Source organism: Monodon monoceros, unplaced genomic scaffold (assembly GCF_005190385.1).
Source record: "Monodon monoceros isolate NGI ecotype Baffin Bay Population unplaced genomic scaffold, NGI_Narwhal_1 Super_Scaffold_15, whole genome shotgun sequence".
In the NCBI taxonomy this organism is placed as follows: domain Eukaryota; kingdom Metazoa; phylum Chordata; class Mammalia; order Artiodactyla; family Monodontidae; genus Monodon; species Monodon monoceros.
Window position 1 is genome coordinate 87,019,116 of NW_021703771.1, and position 19,807 is coordinate 87,038,922.

Below are 19,807 nucleotides of genomic sequence, written 5' to 3' on the forward strand. Positions count from 1 at the left end.
CCCCCCACCCCCTCTCCTCCGAGTCTTGTCGCTCAAGCTTGTGGACTGTGGGGCCTCTGTGTGCTCGGGGCTCTGGCCTTTGCTGGACAGGGTCCAGCTTGTCACTGTGAAGGTGACAAGTGTCCAGTTGTTCACAGGGAGGTCGGGCCGTGGGAAGGACAGGAAACTAGGAAGTCACTCTGTTAACCTTAAGGGTTTCAAATCGGTTATTTCATGACTTAATTCTGGTCGGGGTGAAGAGAGCAAATGGCTTATAGAAAACACGATACAAGGAAATTTAATTTAGTGTGTAATCTGGTAGATATCCTGAGTTATTGCTTTGTTTCCATATGTGGGTTTCTGAGATTCAGGTAATCCTTTTAATTGCTTTTAACATGACAGCACACTTGAGCTCCCCTGAGAAATGGGTGCTTGGTGATGCTGCCCTCCAGGCCCTGCCGTCTGTGGGCGCATCGCCGCGGCTCTGGGCTCGCTTCTGGGTCTCTCCGTGGCCGGCCGGGCCCTGGACAAGGTGTGGGAGAAGCTGGCCTTCCGTTACCTCCCTTCTGTGAAGGCGGGAGCTCTGAGGTCATGGCTCCTGGTGGGGAAAGTCCAGCGAGCACCCTCACAGCTCACCCTGCAGGAGGAAGCTTGGGGGGCTCTGGTAGTGATGGGGTCTGTGGGGACGCGACAGGCAGAGAGTAAGACAGTGGAAATGACGGATGACTTGGTTAAGTGCGAGCCAGGTAGATGACGTGGGCACACCTGCACTGAAACGAGCCATGTCTGCAGTCTGTTGGCCTTTGCCATTCCTGTCATCATGCTGTCGGCTGTGCCTGAAGAGCTTGTGCGCTGTTCCCAGAGTCTGGGGTTTCGTGGTGAGGCTCCCCTCGAGCTTGTCAAAGTCAGTAATGCGTCTAAGGAAATGGGGTTTCCACAGTTTGAGCCACTAGACCCGGGTTTTACAGTGTCTGTCGTGCTGCTGTCCCGGGGCTGCTCGCAGGGTGTGTTTTCCTGGCCGGGCCCCTCAGCTGTCTGTCCCACCTCTCTCTGCCTGAGCCCTCGGCCACCTGGGAGTAGTGCCCGCGGGGAGGCGGCCAGGCCATGTTCTCCACGTTGGGAAACTCCTGGGTTATTTGACTTTTTTCCAGTGTGCGTTCTCACAACTCGTGATTATGTCAGGTGCACCTGTGTGTGGGTAACTGCTTCTATAATTGAGCACTCAGTGTAAAAGGAAGTCGAATAACCTATTTTTTATAGAGAATGTCCAACATTGATGGGTTTCTCTGTCCTAGGAAAACGTGCCATTCACTTTTGGGTAGAATGAAGTCTTCTCGGTTCATGTGACTATACCTGCTCTTAGTGTAACTGAAAGAACATGTTGTGGTTTCCCTAAAATGTGGCCAAGTGAGCTTTGTTCACATAATACTAAGATTCCTCACAACTCCACTTAGACTCTGCAGAGGTCGTTCCAGATTTAATTCCCCACTCTAACAGAACGCTCATTTTGTGTAGAAAATAAGGTAAAAATGTTTTTCCTTCAGGGTGTCTCAACATAGCGTAAGAAGATGAAGTGAGAAATGGGGCCCAGGGCCAGGATTGAGGCTGGCATCTGTTCTTAGCGTTTTCTCCCTCAGAAGGTGAAGCTTTGCCCACTGTGCACTCGTGGGTGTGTGTGTGTGTGTGTGTGTGTGTGTGTGTGTGTGTGTGTGTGGTGTGGAGGGAGTAGGGAGAAGACACAGTGTGCAAAGTGAAATGGGGACTAAAAACTTTAATCCTAATGCCAGCAAGGCCCCTAAAATTAGTCACCTTCCGTTGAATGAATTTCAAGTCCACTGTACTTCCGTTCTGCACATTGTACGTTGAACATTCCTCAAGTTAAGGCAGATTACTGTTTGATCTTTCGGCTCTTTTCTTCTTCACTTTTTTCTTGTGTTCTGAAACTTTTGTCAATCTTTAACAAAACTGTGCTGTTACTTTTTTCAATGTTAAATTAACACTGTCAACTGTAGTTTGTGCAGATATATGTCAGAAAAAATGTACAGTCTGTGTCAAAATATATTTGAATATCTTGTTGCCTGGCTCTCTCAATTTTCTGTCTGGCAGGGAGTTTATTAAGATTTGAAATACCAATTAAAAACCGTGGAAAGCGTATTGGTTGTGACCTTGCAAAGATGAGTAATGTTTTTTTACAGTTCGGGGTTTCCTAGTCACTTCCCTCTGAATACCTAGAAGTCAGCCAGGTGACGTAATCACGTCCTTCTTGTCAAGGAAGGACCGCTCTTCTGAGCTTACTGGGGTTCGGTGGAAAAGCACCCAGGGCTGCACTTCGGGAAGTGCCAGCTCTAGAAAGGCAGGTGCAGCCTAGTTTTGGTGTGCCTGTGTCTTTAAACTCAGGAGTGACAGGTAAGTTACTGTCCTACCGGCAACAGAAGGAGAGAGAGAGAAGCGGCTGGGGATGGGACAGCCACGTGGTACCTGGGGCTGGGGCCCTGACAGCTCCTTCATTCCTCCCTCCCCCGTCCCCACGCGGTCTGGCGTCGGAGACCGAGTCCCAAGGAAAGATGGTGTCCGGGTCCATCCGCCGTGGTGCTGGGGGACCCGGGGCAGGCCCGTCCCTTCCTGCCTGCTGACCTCGCGCTTCTGTCCACTGCCACAGAGGCGACAGGAGGAGGGGTATTACAGCCGCCTGGAGGCCGAGCGGCGCCGACAACACGACGAGGCCGAGCGCCAGCTGCTGGAGCCCGAGGAGCTGGGCCTGGGCCGCCCTCCGCTCCCGCGGGGCTACGAGCCCTCGGCCCCCGCGCCCCCGCCGCCGCCCCAGCGCACCGCCTCCTACCTGCAGGCGCAGGTGCTCTCCCCCGACGCCCTGTACACCGCCAAGCTCGTGGCTTACACCGAGGAGGACGACGACGAGGACGGCGGCCCGGCAGGTCAGGATGCGCCTCCCGCGCCGGGCCCTCCCCGCGCCGCGGCGCCGGCCTGCGGTGGCGTCTTCCTCTCCAGCCCACCCCCCGCCCCTGCCACCAAGCCGAGCTTCTGCCGTCTGTCCGGCTGCCCCTCCGCTCCGCTGGGCTCGCGCCGCCCGCCGTGGAGCGGGGCTCTCTCTGCTCCACCGCAGCGGGAAGGCCGGCGTTCCTGCTCTGGGGCAGGTGCTCTCAGGGCGCCAGCAGTGATCTCCGCGCTGGAAACCGTCCCGTTTCCGCAGTCAGCCGGCAGCGGCAGCCCTCCTCCGTCCCCCTAATCGCTTGAAGCGCTCTTGGTCCCGGCCTGCGTCCCCTACCTCAAATAAGTGGGTGCGCACTCGAGCATCTCGGTGTCCACAGTTAAATTTCTTCCTGTCGCTAGTGCCGTCGGCACCTGTGTACTTCCAGCTGTTTAACACACGCAGAACTTCGTGTTGCCGGCTGAGCCGCCCTGTCGGGGTGGGTGTGAAGCGACCCCCGCCCGAGCCGGCCCTGTCCCTCCCAGTCCCTCCCACGCTCATACGTCCCGGCCCTGCTGGCCAGGCCCAGGGGGCGTGCGGCTGCCTCTGGCCGTGACCCTCCGTGGACCTCAGAGCACACCCACGGGTGCCGCAGGCCCGTGTTCCTAATAGCTTTGGAGACAGCGCTGGAAGTTAGATGTGTCCTCAAGATTCAGGCTTCAGCCTGATCTGGCCACTTTAAACATTGGGAGGCTGGCAGTAGACATGCTCAAACTGAGTCTTCTCGGTTCTGCAGAGTCCGTGCCTCGGCCTCCTGGCAGTTCTAAAAGAACTGAATAGTCAAACTGAAGTAACCGTGACTCGTAGGTAAACGAGTTTTACTAGGATCTTTCTCGCCGCCTGAGTCAGAGCTCTGATTCACTTGGAAGGTTTAGTAGATAATCCTTAGGTCGAGTCACTTAGAAGCCAACGTTAAATCTTTTTGTAAAATCTCTGTTGCAAATATCTAGAATGTGGTACCTTTAAAGACCTGTGTGATAATAGCAGTTTTTGAAGCAAGATGCCATCAGACTACAGGCTGAACCTTAGATGTTTTGTGAGTGTCGTGACACAGATAAATAGGTTTGGTGAGGGATATTGTAGTGCGGTGTCACTTCTAGCCATCTGGGCTTTCAGTCACATCACTAGCCCTTCTTCTATTTCACACTAAAAGTACCGCATGGGAGCAGGTTACACCCTGCGTCTGGTCGCTCCTGCTTCTTGAAGATTCCTCGTAAAGTGCAGAGCTGTCTGCGTTCTGCCCTCGTGTCCGCCAGCTCCCCCACTGTCTCACCCTGTTCAGCTCCCCCCTCTGCCATGAGCCTCTGTGGCCTGGACTCGGTTCTTCCCCTGATGCTGTGAGGAGTAGGGTTAGGGTACGGATTGGAATGGATGATGTCAAATTTTAGCATAGCAACGTGTTAAAAAATGTTCTTTACTAAAGCTCTTTGAAAATGATTTGAAGAATGTGTAGTGTTGGGCTTCCCTGGTGGCGCAGTGGTTGCGAGTCTGCCTGCCGATGCAGGGGACGCGGGTTCGTGCCCCGGTCCGGGAAGATCCCACATGCCGCGGAGCGGCTGGGCCCGTGAGCCATGGCCGCTGAGCCTGCGCGTCCGGAGTTTGTGCTCCGCAACGGGAGAGGCCACAACAGTGAGAGGCCCGCGTACCGCAAAAAAAAAAAAAAAAAAAAGAATGTGTAGCGTTACTTCATGTATAGTCAGCTGAAACTATTCAATATTCTGATTTAAAATTCTGAAATTTTTCAAGAACTGATTTTTACCAGTGGGAAGAAGCAAGTATTCTTAAATCAAAGCTCAAAAGATAAAACACAACGTTTTTAAAGCAAAATGAAGGGAAAATGTAGAATTAAAATTGAAAGCTTTCCACTCTGCAAATAATTTATCTAAAGGCCCGGAACAGATTACTTTAAGCTAGAGATGTGTTTCTCTTTCATCTTTGGAGTCTTTGCGGAGGGTGACTTCCCGGGCCACGATCCGGTGGCCTGCACTAACTCGTGAGGGAGGATGCGGTGCGTGCAGGGACCCGTCAGAAGTGACTGAGCTTCGTCTTGGACGTATCAGACATGGCTGCACGTCACACGCTCCTTTTATAAAGGGAGGAAAGAAACATAAGCATTCATTTTTGTGCAACCTGTCTGAAAAGGATAATTTTAGTGTTGAAATATTGTGATAGTTTTGTGGCCTGTTCAATCCAGTGCACAACACTGTCGGTGTTTGCTGAGTACTTTGAGTGTTTATTCCTCCACCCTAGGCTATAAGCAAAAGATTTTTCAAAGTGTGAAATTTTCTTGCTCGTGTTAACAGCAGAAGTACCTTAGTACTGATTTAATCATACATCCTCAGTGGCATTATTACCTTACATTCGGATGCATCTAAAGCTTTTTACGTGCATCATCTCTTTTGATCTTCAGCAGCCCTTTGCAGTAGATGGGCATGTGGTGCTGGTACCAGGCCGGCCCGTGTCACTCGCCCACAGTTACCGGCCGGGCCGTAGGCCAGCCGTCTTGACAGTCACACCATGCTGATTCAGGTCTCCTTTTTATTCTGTCAGTGATTTTGTATATGCAGCGTTAGTATCAAACGTTAGGGGGGTTTAGTACCTTATTTTTTTCAAAAGTTTTAAGAATTATAGCCATTTATTTTGTGGGGGAACAATTCAGTAGCTGTCCTGAAAAGAGGAGCATTACTTCTTAATCTTTGGGTCGCGTTTGCTGTCGGTGATTTTGTAAGAAAATTCTTAGTGTCAGGAGTGTCTGAAGAATTTTGCCATCTCCCCACTTGAGTCAGTCTTCTGTGGATTTTTATTGTGAATTCATGATACTTATACATTTTACCTGATTTGAACTTTTCGGCTGTTACCCCCTAAGACTTATGCTGGTTTCCTCTCTAATAATAAAAGGCAGCAGGCCAGGTACTTAGCACCTTGTGAGGGTCCTGATTGGGTTGCTCAGGCCACCGAGGGATGTGAATGTCCAGTTGATGGATCTTTTACTGATTTGAAGAGCCTTTGGCTGCTTTATTCAGGACTTGAAGACGTCACGAGCACTGCACCTTCATCATGAGTGAAGTTTGGGAACTAATGCAAGTACTTTAACTTTGACTTTTCCTTTTATGGGAAAGGACCAAACTCTTACGTGGGATCTGCTGGAACACTGATCGGGGCCCATGACGTTTATCGCGATCCGAGAGAGAAACTGTCTAAAAGGTATTTGCTAGAACTTGCTAGAACTGAACTTGTGCTAGACGAGTGTCTCGTCCTCAAGGACTTTTTTCTTGCACCACCGTTTATGAGGCTGGGCTGAAATGTCAGGCTTCGTCGTCAGCTCAGGTGTTTCTCATTGTACAGAACTGCGTGAGCACAGAGGCTTTGTTTTATCCTGTGTTGCTAACATAGTTCTGCTTCAGATGGTGCGTAGGTACCAGGCTTTCTGGTCAGAACTTTAGAAGCAGCTGGACACATTGCTGTTCGCTTCCACCAAAGAAGGTCGCAAAGTCCAGGGCAAAAAGCCCAGGTGTCCTGATGGACCGCGAAAGGCCGCCCCCTCAGTCTTCAGCGAACGTCCTTAACTAGGTTTTAGTCAGAACGGCTGATGCCCAAACAGTTCTTAAGTCATTGACGTTGAACTAATGCAGAAAATCCTCAGCATCTTACTATAACTTTTTATTAAGTTAGTATGTTGATAGATGCCTCTCGGATGCATGTAGGATTCATTAAAATGCTGGGCTTGAAAACGATGCTCTTTAGTTCACCTCAACTACCGAGCATCATCCGTTTGCTAAAACTGGAGTTGCTGGCTTGAGAGTTGGGCTTGACTGGAGAAAGTTAACATTTCAGTAAGCGGAACATTTTGCCCTTCTCCAACATGGGTTTAAATACAGCCCACAGGCAGGAGTATGACAAAATTTAACAAAGAATGAGTCTTCGTTCTAAATTTTACTTAACTGCGCATTATGTAAACTTAGCTACTCCTTGACGGGTTATTTCTATTTTGACGAGTAACCCTTTGCATTTCCTTCCAATGCAGCCAAGACGCGGATGTACCTGGGGGTCCCGGAGCCCCTGAAAACCTGACGTTCAGAGAGCGCCAGCGCCTCTTCTCCCAAGGCCACGACGTCTCCAATAAAGTGAAAGCCTCTCGCAAATTAACGGAGCTGGAGAACGAGCTGAACACGAAGTGAGGAAGGCCCCTGTGTCCAGCCCAGGCCTCTCGCTGTGCTTCCGGGCTGCACCTGCCCGGAGGATGGGGCGGGCCACCTTCCCAAGCCACTGTTGATTCCTGTTTCTAGAAGCGTTGGCATTTGGAAGCGTTCCAGCGCTAAGAAATTCCATTTTATTTTACCAAGAGAGTGTCATTTCTACAATTTAGACCCTGTCTGCTTTCTTCATTATCTGACGCCCACGAAGATAACGTTTTCTCTTAGTTTCTCTTTTAGAGTCTGGGCCTGAAAGGGGGCAGAATGAAGGGCAGTAGAGGATAATGAGATGCTTCTTCTCCCCTGTCTTCCCCCAGGGAGCACAAAGAAATCCTATTTCTGTTCTTTTTCTGAAACCTTATGTTCGCTTATCAGACAGAGTAGCTTGAACTCCCCAGGCTGTCGTTTGCACCGTGTAGCGGCACCTGCAGTCTCTTTTGCGGGAGAGTCAGGTTTCACCTTCCAGGAGGGACCACGCGGAGACACGCTTGTGTGCTGAGGAGCCCATGGCTGGCGTCCTCCTGTCCCTGCAGCCAGGAAGCAGCCCAGACCCAAGCGTCCTCCAAGTAAGATGCTCCATTCTGCGCCCTACAGGGACAGCCCTCCGGCTCAGCTCTAGTATTTGATTAAAACAAGTTTCTCCAAGAAGAAAATTTTGAGGATTTAAGCTTAGGAAATTTTATTTTTATAAATATCAGATTATCATTATACCAGTAAGTCATTGGTGATTTCGAAGATGGCAGTTGCGTTAGAAAGTTAACTGTTTGAAATATTCCAAGGGAATCTATAAAAGAGGACGTCTTTACGGAACAGTGTTGACATGAATAGGAACAAAAATATCTAAGAAGAGTGAGAGCTTAGTAGGTGACACTTGAGCACAACTCAGAAATTCAAAATTTGAAAAAGGACTGGATTTATACATGGATCTGCTGCCAGGGAAAGGAAGGGGCTCAATTGCATATGGCGTCTGTAATTTAAACACTGTAAGAGAAGTTCGTATGGCGGTTCAGGCTGTTCGTTTACATTCTAATAGAGTTATTTAATGTTCATGTATGGAATTATTAGTTACCACTGTCACTTCTTCAGCTGTGAATATGTGGCTGGTGTTGGGGAAACGGACCTCACTTTGTTTTATATTATGTGATGTTCAAACAGTAAATTACTTTGTGATTAAGAGCCAGTGTTCTATTTGACAAGCCCTGCTGTGGGTCTAGATGGTTTTTCTGTACCATGTTGTTCTCTTGCCAGTACGTGTGTTAGGAGAATACGCACACTTTCACGAGAGCTATATGGCAAGTCATTAAAACGCGAGTGTAAATAGTTTCTGTGTCTGTCAGCGTTCTCACTTGGAAGTGTGCTTTTACCATCTCCCTTGTTAAGTAAGAGAGTAAAGTGGTTCTAAGTGTTTATGAAGGATTTGCATGCTTGCTCCTCCCAGACGTCTTGAGAGCACTGGCAGCCTTATGGGGACTAAATCCACGCCTTCTTTAAAGAAAAAGATGCAGGTAAACTATTATTCTGTTAATATGTAGAAAAACAACAAATACACCTAAGTACATGCAAGTACATGTAAATATTTACACGCGGGGATATTGGTATGTGTGGTTGTAAACCCGTACACGTGGATTTGGCCGTCCTTGGACGATTAGGTCAAATGTGAATATGTGTAAAAGTGCGTGTCATAACTGTGCATTACTATGGAGAAGACATCAGAACTGCTGTAGTTTTCCATTTCTACTGTATTTCATTGGCAACCTATTTTTAATAAACTTTGTATGTATTTAAGTGTATTCGCTATGATTTTGACAGTGCTGAAAAGATTGCCTTTGTGCTGTCAGTCCCCCTCCCGTCTCCCACTCCCATCCACTCATCCGTCCACCGGGCATCGGTCCCGTCCCGTGTCAGTCGGGCGGACGTTCTCCATCCCGATCGCACAGACGGACGGACGGAGGGTCCAGGTCCCCTTGGCCGCGCGGCTCCAGTGCCCAGCCTGCGGGCGTCCAGGACTCGCCTTGCGCCTCGGCTGCTCTGTCCTGCTGGGCACCGAGGCTGCTGCTCGGTTACGCCGTCCCACCGTTGCCCGTGTGTGTGAACCGGATGCCTGTGCCACGTGCTTGAGGGCAAGGGCCCGCCCACCGGGGGCTCGTGGTCGCCTGCGTGTCCCGTCCGCCTTCACCGTGGCCTCTGAGCGGGGCTGTCGGGTTTCAGGAAAGACTTTCCCAAAGGAAGGGGCATCTCGGTGGTAGAAACTCAGGAGACCTTCTCGTAGCACCGGCTGTTAACATGTTGGGACTGTAAGTGTTCACTTTTAGTATATTTTAAGGCCCAAAAAAGGTACTTGAAGTCGGGAGGACGAAAACTTAATTAAAAGAGACGGTGTTAATACTGATTCCGTTTCATCCCAGGGCCACAGTTCTGTTGCTTTTAATGGCAGTAATGACTCTGCACCCCAGGGGTCTGTCCGCTGGGTCAGCGAGCACCAGACAGCTTTCCAGTGTGGCCGTGGGACAGTGGATTCCTCTCTGCTTTGCCTGTGGAAAGCTGATTTCAAAGATTTAGTTACACATTTAGGGTAACATTAGGCCCTGGCAAAACTGAGGTGGAATGGCTTGCAGAAGGGAAATAGGTACAAAAAGTGACCAGTTCTCATGCCTGTATTCATGCAGTTTATTCAAAGAAGTCATGTAACCCCAGAGATACATATTCAACTTGAAATTGGGATATAAAAGCCAATTTCTTGCGCAATTTATTCAACAAATATGCCTTATGAGTGCCTACCTGTGAGTCACTGGTCACCCAGGTATCCCAAAGCAGATCTTGGGCGACAGAAATACATGGTTCGTTTACATAAACATAGTAACTATGAATTTGCATAAAGAAGATGTCCAGGGCACTTAGAAGGTTTACTAGAAGGACCCAGTTGAAATCACGGAGATGGTAGACTGAGAAAACAGCCCTCCCTTTGGGAGACAAGACTGTTACAGGCAGAAGGGGAAACTGAGGCAAGGCTGCTGCCCTCAGAGCAACGGGCCAGGGCGCCCGAGCCCAGGCGGAGCGGTGCAAGGGGGCCAGGGGGCGCGGGCTGGACACGCAGCTTCCTGCTGGCTCTGAGCAGGTGAGGGAGGAAGCCAGCGCCCTCCTGAGGGCGGCTCTGGCCGCCGTGGGGAGAAAGGGCAGGCAGCGTCTGCGGGGTGATGGGGACCACACACGTCTGGGGCTTGCCCACAGCGGGTTTCCAGCTTGAATGACCCAAGTGGACGATGGGCTGCTGATGGAGGTGGGAAAGAGGAGGGGCCGGGGTTGGGGGCACAGCTGAGGTCCGGGGGGAAGTCGGCAGAGTCTATGGAGGTGCCACCGGGGAGCGTGGGCAGGGTGTCTGCAGGGCCACAGCGGTATCTTCACGTGTCGTCGGTGGGTTAAGCCTCATTTTTCACTGCTCTTGTCAAGCTTGTATTTTATTCTTTATGGAGAAGACAGGTGCAAATGGCCTAAATCTAAACTGGTGACAATGGTTCCAGCTTCAAACTGGGATTTTTAAAACATAGTATGAAACGTTAAGTGATCTAGCAGCAAAGAAAGGAGAGACCTGAAAAACACTAGGTTAATTGTGCAGCCTGGAAGAAGTCCTGTCTCCCCCACGTTTTTCTTCCATGGGGATGGGCCCAAACACTAGGACAGCCTGAGTTGAGCAGGTGTGACACGCTCCGCGCGGCGTGTCCAGGACAGGGAGTGAGGCGTAGCCGGGGATCGGGGCCTCCGTGTTGGCTGCCCTGATTTCTGTCCTTTACCTGTCGTTACTCGAGTACTTGAAGATTACTGACGGTCATGGAAACTGTCCCAAAGCCTCCCAATCTTGGGACGTAGAGTTTGACGTATTTCAGTGAACCCGTCTCTCCGGGCAGTTTGTGGTGTTTCTTGCTCATTCTTTCCAGTTGTTTAACTGATCTTTAATACAGTTAAAGTGATGGCTCAGAAGAAACTGGGTGCCGCTTGACTTCCCCCTGAATCGTCCACTCAGGTCTTCTCTCAGGGTCCCCATCTCCTGTGGCAACCACTAGTGGAGTCCAGTCAACCCCAGGAACTCAGGAGGAAGAGTGGCCTGTGGACGGGGGTCCCACCCTTGGGTGGCCAGGACGGAGCCTCCGTCTCGCGGGCACTTCCCCGGTTGGCACCCGGCAGGGACGGCACCGACGGAGTCTGGCCCCAGTAGCAGAGAGACGCCCCTCGGCGGGGCTGGCGGCGGGGAGCAGACCCCTCGGGCCGGTGATACCACGTAGCGGCGCCAGGCAGCGGCGGAAGCATTTTGCTCCGGAGCCGCTGCAGCATGGGGGTGACCGTGCAGCCGGGGCTCAGATCCAGATGCAGCGGGGACGGTGGGGGGGGGGGGGGTCGGGCGATGGAGTGTCGCTGCACAGACAGCAGGAGCTGGATCGGACTTACCCCCGCTCCCCACATCGAGGAGAGTGTCCATCTGTCGGTGGAGCCAGGAGACACACAGAAGTGTCTGTGCTTGGTCCACGCTGCTCACGACCGCTGCCTGCCATCCGTCACGTGACAGGCCGTCACTGCCTGGTCATCGCCTTGACGACACCGTGAGCTGTGCGCCCATGGGGACTGAGGCGCCTCCCCGTCGGCACCGGCTGCAGCACAAAGACGCGAGTGTGGGGCGAGGGAGCCGTGAGGACCCGGCCCCGGGGCGCTGGGTGGGAGACGGGACCTGGGTCTGCACTGAGGCTGGCACCTCAGCTCTGTGACCCTGTTCCCGCGTCCTAAGATAAAGGAGGGTGCGGTAAAACACGATGCCAACCACTTAGGAAACTTTAAATTTTCTAGTAGCCACTTAGAAAATGGGTGAAATAACTTATTTTGCCCAATATATCCAAGAAGTGCAAGATGGATTCCTGAGCCATTCCACATTCTCCTCATGCAGCCCTGGCGATCCGGAGTGTGTTTTGCACTCAGCACGTCTTGGTGTGGACCGGCCGTGCTGAGCGCCTGCGGGTCACCAGGCTCCAAGGACCGGTGCTGATGGAAGCAGGTGGATGTGCTCGAGCAGCCTAGTGACCAGGTCACGTGCTAAGATACGGATGGGCGTTCCTAAGTGCTGGCCACTGGTGTTGACTGTTTATTAATAACTTCACGTCAAAGGGTTTTTTCTGTTTATCTGAATCCAACTTTTGCGTTACATTAGGCAAACCGTGTTCGTTTTTGGACACACAGGGTAATCGAGGCCAGGAGTTCAGCTCACACCGTTGGCTGGTGGTCTGGGCCACAGCGTGAGGCCCGCAGGGCAAGTCAGCAGAAGGGGGACCCGGAGCCCTGGGCTGGTCCTGGCTGCCCGACTTCACGCTTCTAGACGCTTCAGTGCAGTTGCTTCCTGAGCTGCTGTAAACTAAGAGAACATTAGCAAACGGTTCCAGCATAATCAGTTCATGGCAACAACTGGCCCCGACTTTGGAAGTTCTTAAATGTGCAAAACAATGACAATTTATCTGCCAGAAACTAATATATACTCTCAAGGCTCAGTACTCCTTTGAAGGTGACAATTTAAAATTTGCACAGGGACTTCCCTGGCGGTCCAGTGGTTAGGACTCCGCGCTCGCACTGCAGGGGGCGTGGGTTTGATCCCTTGTCGGGGAACTAAGATCCCACATGCCTCGCGGCCAAAAAATAAAATGAAATTTGTACAGAACTCGGTAGTTTTTCCTCCCCGGTGGAATAAAGTTACTCCTGGCATGTCACTGTACCAAAATCCCACCTACCATTTGAGACTCTGCTCAGAGACTGGAGGGATTTTCCAGAGACTTCTCCTTCCTACCTCTCACCTGAATGCTCTCTCCTGCCCCAAACTGAAGACCCAGGACAAGGGAGAAACACTTTCCTGCTGGCACTGGGATTCGTCCTCAGGGAGCACAGCCTCCTGCGGCTGCGGGGAACATTGGGGCAGGCGCAGGGCCAGGGCCTGCGGGGGGGCTGAGGGCAGACGGTGCCAGGACCTCTGGCTTCCCAGGAGTGCCTGCAGGTCGTTCCGAAAACTCTGCAAAGAACAAGCAGTCCAGAGGCAGAGGTGACCCGGAGCATGGAAACCCGGGTGGAGTCCACAGACTCAGTGCGTGGAGTGGGCATTCGGGAGCCCGAGACCCCAGCTGTCATGGGTTGTCAGTCTTTGCACGAGTTGCATGCCATCTTGAAAAACCTAATTCTAGTCACTTGCAAACTTTTAGAGATATACAGATAACCATCATAAGAGGTCAAATTTCATTTCTCATCCTCCCGGGCATCAGTTTTTTTCTCTCTAGAAAAATGAGATAAGCTTGCAAGTACTTAACTGTTGAAAAAATGTTTACCAGGTTCTAAGTGACATGTTTCTGCTTTTTTGTTTTAATGCTGTTTAAGAAATGCATGCAAGCCATTTATAAAAATCAACGTGCAGAGAGGCTTATAAATAAAGCAAGTCACAGCTCCTCTGCAGTCTTCCCCGCGCCCCCGTCCTTCTACCTAAAGGAAAAAGCAAGCATTTTTTTTCCTTTTAGTTTTGGACCTAAAATGCACAAGATACCCCTCTGTCCATGGCACGTAAGCATCTGTTCGCACAGGGCTTCCCCTCACAGCTCGCCACTCCAGACAGGGCCGCCGGGGGTGCTTACTGTGGGGGGCATCACGTGCAGTGCTGCGGGTGTGAGTTGCAGAGACGGCGTCGGCCACCACTTCCCTCCACAATCCATGTCCCTGTGTGTGACCTTCCAGGCTGTCCTTTCTCTCTAGGCCAGAGGCCTAGGCAGTGCACGGTGGCCACATGTGGCCTCACACCCAGTGACGGGCTTCTAGGTTCCCTGCAATGCCCTGCTGCCAAAACCCATGCAGCGTCTTCGGAGGTGTCCCCGAGGCACCCAGGGGAGGTCTCTAGGAGCACGAGTGCTGTCTCACACGTGCACAGCACACACACATGGGTCATAGACGTGCACGTCATACCTGTGCCCACACTGCATCTCACGAGGCATCCCCCCAGCACATCTGCTGCAGTTACACCCAACTCTATACAGTTCACGGGCTCTTTACCTTCTCTAGGCAGCCTCTTCCGATTAACACACTGTGGAGGATGAGCACGTAGCTTGTTGGCAGGTCCTCTCCATCCCCTGCTGCCTCTATGTTTGATTCAGTTATTCCACAGAATAACTAATTGAACCGGGCTCCTGTTACATGCCAAACACTACTGTAGCTTCTGGGGAGTCATCAGCCCCCGTCCTCTGGAGCTGCAACGACCAAGTAGCTCTGCATCTCCTCTGCCAGAGGCCATCAGCCCTGAGGACAGTCCGACGAGAATCCTGACGGAGGGCGGGAGGGAGCCCTGGGAGTGTCTGGAGAGAGCTGTGGGTGGGCGGAAAGTGCTTTTGCGGCCAGGAGGTCGCCAGTCCCAGGGGGGCGTGGGCAGAGTCGGGGGTGGGCAGGGAAGGAGCAGCTGCCCAGGCCACCCAGGCTGCTTTGGGTTTTATGCCAGAAGAATGAGAGGCTGCTGGGCGGAAGTGACTTTAGACTTTTTAATGCGCCCCACCGGGAATAGACCACAGAGGGCTATTGTAGCAATCAGGCCGTGGATGAAGGTGGCTTTGCAGGGCTGGGGTGGTGAAGGGGGCCATCCCCGTGTGCGTCCAGTGGGGTCTGTCGACAGATGGGATGTGGCTGAGAGACCACGAGAAGACCCGGGTCCCAGGTTGGGGTCTCAGTGAGCGGGGCCTGGGGCTGCAGGGGGTCCGGGCGGGGAATCTGTGTGGACACCCCCTGGGGCGCTATGACGCAAGGGAGAGGGCAAGCTGGACACAGACGTGGACGTTCTCAGGATACAGGTGGCACTTGTAGGCTGGAGAGTGGCCGAGAAGACGGAGAAGGAGCCTCAGTGAGACGGAGGGGACCCCTGGACGTGGCCTTGGCCGGACCCGCCACCTCCCCTGCTGGGCGGAGGAGGGGAGGTGCGCTGGGAAGAGGGGCAGAGGCCAGGCAGGGGGCTGCGCTGACCTTCACCCCCAAGAGGGCCTGGCTCCCTGCAGGGTGAGCTGTCACCCCAGCTCTTAGGGTCTGGGGTGGAGGGGGTCCTGCCCCTCGGTCCTCTGCCAGGCCCCGCAGGGGGCCGCTGGGAGGGGCCACACCCACACCGTCCCCTGTCCCCCTGTCTCCTCGCAGGTGTGCCGATGCCCACAGCTGCTCTGCTGGGCCGCCCCCTCGCCCGGGGGCCTGTCCCCCCCTCGCCCGGCGCTCTGCTTCCTTTGTGTCTTTTCCGTCAGCTGCTTTTGCCCGCTGGTCCTCAGGTTTGCAAATTTACCTCCAATCCCTCCCCCGCCCCCATCCCCCTCCCTCGCCCCGCCATTGGCCACGCCCCACCCCGGCCCCCACTCACCCCCCCGCGTCGCCTTGGCAACCACGCGGGGCCCTCAGGCTAGGGCGGCGGGCGGTGGGGGGCCTTCTGGGAGCCCCGGGCCTGGCGGCTGCAGGTCAGTGACAGGTGAGGGGGCCCCACCCGGGAAGGGGCCCCGGGAAGGGGCCCCACCCCTACTTCTCCCCCTCTAGGCCCTCCCAGGCCTCCCCCTCCCCCCTCCCGGGCCTCCTCTGCCCTCCCACCAGGGACGTCTCCCCCCGCCCACTTTACTGTATGTGTTCTAAATACTGTGCTAAATGTAGGCGGTCAAGCAGCAACAGCCGTCACCCGTCTAATCCCCGCCCTCTTGGGGTTCACCATTGAATCAGAGCAAGGTGAATACAAAATCACAAAGGAAACGTAAACTGAGAGGAACAGATAAACGCCGCCCAGGGCAGACACTCCGTGTGCTCAGCGGTTGTGGTGCGGCCCGGGGGTCCTCGCCTGAGCCGTCAGGGAGCGTCACCTGCAGAGCAGGGAGCTGAGTCCCGGGGAGGTGGGGTGAGGAAGGAAGCGCGCCCCCCAACCCCGGGGGAAGGGACTGAATCAGGCTGTGTGGTGAGCAGTGTGGGCTCAGGGTAGACACCAGGCGAGGCCGTAGCCGAGCCTGAAGAAATTGAAAAGGACAGAAATCGTACAAAGAATGTTCTCTTACTGCAGTAGAGGGAAGTTAGGAGTTAATGACAGAGAACTGATAAATTCACAAATACGTAAAAATTAAAGAAGACACTCCTAAATAACCAAGAGATTAAAGAAGAAATCGAAAAGGTTAGGAAATATTTTGAGATGAATGAAAATTAAGGTTCCACACACCAAAATTTATGGGATACAGCCAAAGCGTGCTTAAAAGAAAATTTATAGATGTGAACACCTATATTTTAGAAAAGAAGGTAGGTCTCATGTCAACAACCTAACCTTCCACCTCAAGACACTGGATAAAGCCAAGAAAACGAAACCCAAAGCTAGCAGGAGGATGGAAATGATAAGTATTAGAACAGAAATAAATGAAAGAATAGGAAAACTATAGAGAAAATCAACAAAACCAAAAGTTGGCTCTTTGAAAAGATCAACAAAATTGACAAACCTTTAGCTTGACAGACTAAAAAGACAGAAAACTCAAATTAGTAAAATCAAGAATAAAAGAGAGGGCATGACTGCCAACCTTGCAGAGATAAAAAGGATTGTAAGAAAACACTCTGAACAACATTGCTGACTAATTACATAACCTGGATGAAATAGTCAAATGCCTTAAAGACAAAACTACCAAAGGTGATTCAGGAAGAACTAGAAAATGTGAACAAAACTGGAAGAAGTAAAGAAATTAATAATCAAAAATCTCTCACAAAGTAAAGCTCAGGCCCAGACAGCTTCACGGAGGACTTCTAGCAAACATTTAAAAAGGAATTAACACCAGCCCTTCACAAACTTCCAAAAAATAGAAGAGGAAGGAACACTTCCCATTCCATGAGGCCAGAATTACCCTGACACCAAAACCACACAAAAACATTTCAAGAAATCTACAGAGCGATATCTCTTAATGAATATATATGCAAAAAACTTCGAAGAAATATTAGCAAAGTGAATCCAGCAATACATGTAAAGGATTATACATCATGACCATGAGGAATTTATGCCAGAAATTCAAAGCTGATCTAGTAACAAAAATCAGTTAATGTAATAGACCGTATCAATAAAGGACAAAACCCCCATGATCATTTCAATAGACCCAGAAAAAGCATTTGACCACATTCAACTCCCCTTCATGACCAAAGTACTCAACGACTAGGAATAGAAAGGAATTCCTCAACCTGATAAAGGGCATCAAGGAAAGCAAACAGTGAACATTGTCTTTAATGGAGAAAAAGGGGCAAGAGAAACGAGTTCAGCCTCCCCGCTTCTGTTTAACATCGTCCTGGCGGTGCTAATCAGGGCATTAGACAAGATAATGGGGGGAAAAGCCATCTATGTCAGAAAAGAAGAAGTAAGACTATTTCTGTTTGTAGATGACATGATCTCACATATAGAAAATCCTAAGGAACCCATCCCCGACCCCCCCCAAAAAAAAAACAAAACTATTAGCACTAATAAGGTCAGCAAGGCTGAGGGATACACAATCAACACGCAAAAATCACTTGTACTTCTACTCCGTAGCAATCAGCAGTATCATCAAAGATAACCAAATACTTTGGAAGAAGAAATGTAACCAAAGAAGGGCAAGGCTTGTACCCTGAAACGATGCTCCGTATCACCGGCCACCAGGGAAATGCAGACCAAACCACCGTGAGGTACCACTTCACACTCCCCAGGAGGGGCTGTCGTCAGAACCACAGAGGGTGAGCTGGCGAGGGGCGGAGGAATCAGAGTCTCACACACTGCTGGTGGGGACGTAAAATGAACACAGCCTGGCATTTCCTCCAAATGCTAAACACAGTAACTGTACGCAATTCCAATCCTAGGTGTGTACTCAAGCAGAAGGAAAACAGGTCCACACAAAAGCTTGTGCGGAAATGTCACAGCACTGTTCATATTAGCCAAAGAGAGGAAGCAACCCAGGTGTCCTTCAGCTGGTGAGTGGGTAAAGGGCGGCCTCTCCATACGATGGAATATTATCAGGCAGTAAAAAGAAATGAAATACCGATGCGTGCTGCCAGGCGGCTATGCCTTAAAAACATGGTGCTAAGTGGAAGAAGCCAGTCACCGAGGACCACACGTCGTGCGATTCCATTTATGTGAAATGTCCAGAATTAGCAGATCTGTAGGGACAGAAAGTCGACTAGTGGTTTCCCAGGGTCAGATGTCAGGGGTGATGGCGAAGGGGTGTGGGTCCCAGGGTCGGATGTCAGGGGTGATGGCGAAGGGGTGTGGGCTTCTTTTGGGGGTGAGGAAGATATTCTAAAATGAGTTTTGGTGATGGTGGCACAACTCTGAATATACCAAAGCACCTGATTGTCCACTCAGCGCGGCGAATGGTGTGAGAGTGAATTGTCGCTCGGTAAAGCTGTGGTCAGGGGCGGGCACTGACCACTGCACCTGTCCAGGTAAGAGGTGGTGGGATCTTAAAATTAAGTGGACTCGCAGGGAAATATTCGAGGGATTATTTTTTAAGAGGTAAAATTGACTGAACGTGATAACAGAAATCTAGATGGCTCCCAGGTTTCTGGTTTTCCAACCAATCACAAAGAGAGTGTCCTAAAGTGATCACAGCTCTCTGTGAGCTGCGTGTCAGCAGCCTTGGGGAGAAGGGCTCCCCAGCAGGAGAGACCACAGCGGAGCCTGCCTTCCTGGGAACTGGTGCTTTCCTCTCCACTGAGGCCTCCAGGTGCAGCCTTTCTCAGCATTACTGCACGCGGCTAATACTGAACCGCCTCTGGGCCTCAGGCTGGCTGATCTTCTCTGCTCCTTGGCTTGCTAAGCTCATTCCCGCTGCAGGGCCTCTGTGCGGGCTTCCCTCAGCCCCCATCCCTCTCAGGGGGCCGCCCGTCCGCGCTCACATCACCCTGTTTTCATTCCGGCGGAGCCGCCTCCGTCCCCGCTTGTCTGTCCCATCCACGTGTGCATCTGTTTCTCCACGGGGGTGCAGACTCCACAGCACCTGGGCAAGCGCCTGGCACCTGATAGATTTCTAACAAGTATATTTTGAATAAGTGAATAAAAGGAAAGAAATGGTGGCTTTTGGTGAGCAGGGTCCTCAGAAGGTGCCTTCCAAACTTACAAGTGCACAACGGTCACCTGGAGAACTTACTGAAATGCAGACTCGGGTCCATTTGGGGCAGGAGGGTCCAGGATTCTGGGTTTCTAGCAAGTCCCAGGAGCTGCTGGTCTGGGGCCCGCACCTGGAGCCAGGGGTCGTGGACACAGGGCCCGGGCGCCCGTCAGGGTCCGAGGTGCCCCTCGAGCCCACCTCCTCCCTCGTTCTTTGCTGGCTGTGTGCTCACATCCTTGGACATAAGTCTGCCTTGTGAGGGTGGAAGGGACTGCTGGTGAGTTTCACTGACGTTGATTGTTTTCCTTTCTGGATCCTTGGATGTAGAGGCCAAAGAAGAGAGAATAGTTGAACTGGAAAGTGCAAATGCCTTTCTTCACCTGAAATTGGCGGAGGTAATATTTTTACATGTCTTGGGGTTGAACTGAACTGTGTCCAGCGCCAGGTTTGTTTTCAGTCTCTGCAGAAGAAAGCAATTGAGGTGCTGTTGTAGTTTTCCATTTCCCCACCCGGTGAGGACCCTTTAGTCGAAGTTT

General features: G+C 51.7%; 1 protein-coding gene across 10 annotated transcripts in view; it reads left to right on the top strand.

Annotated features, from left to right (window-relative positions):
* Window positions 1–8,948, top strand: part of AFDN (afadin, adherens junction formation factor) — a 138,740-nt gene extending 129,792 nt beyond the window's left edge. For all 10 annotated transcript variants that reach the window (XM_029223505.1, XM_029223508.1, XM_029223511.1 and 7 more), the window contains 3 exons: window positions 2,639–2,912; window positions 6,085–6,169; window positions 6,990–8,948. In XM_029223505.1, the coding sequence (XP_029079338.1) occupies window positions 2,639–2,912; window positions 6,085–6,169; window positions 6,990–7,143 (513 nt within the window). In that variant the 3' untranslated portion in view covers window positions 7,144–8,948. The remainder of the gene's footprint in view (window positions 1–2,638; window positions 2,913–6,084; window positions 6,170–6,989) is intronic.
* The last annotated feature ends 10,859 nt before the right edge of the window (window positions 8,949–19,807 follow it).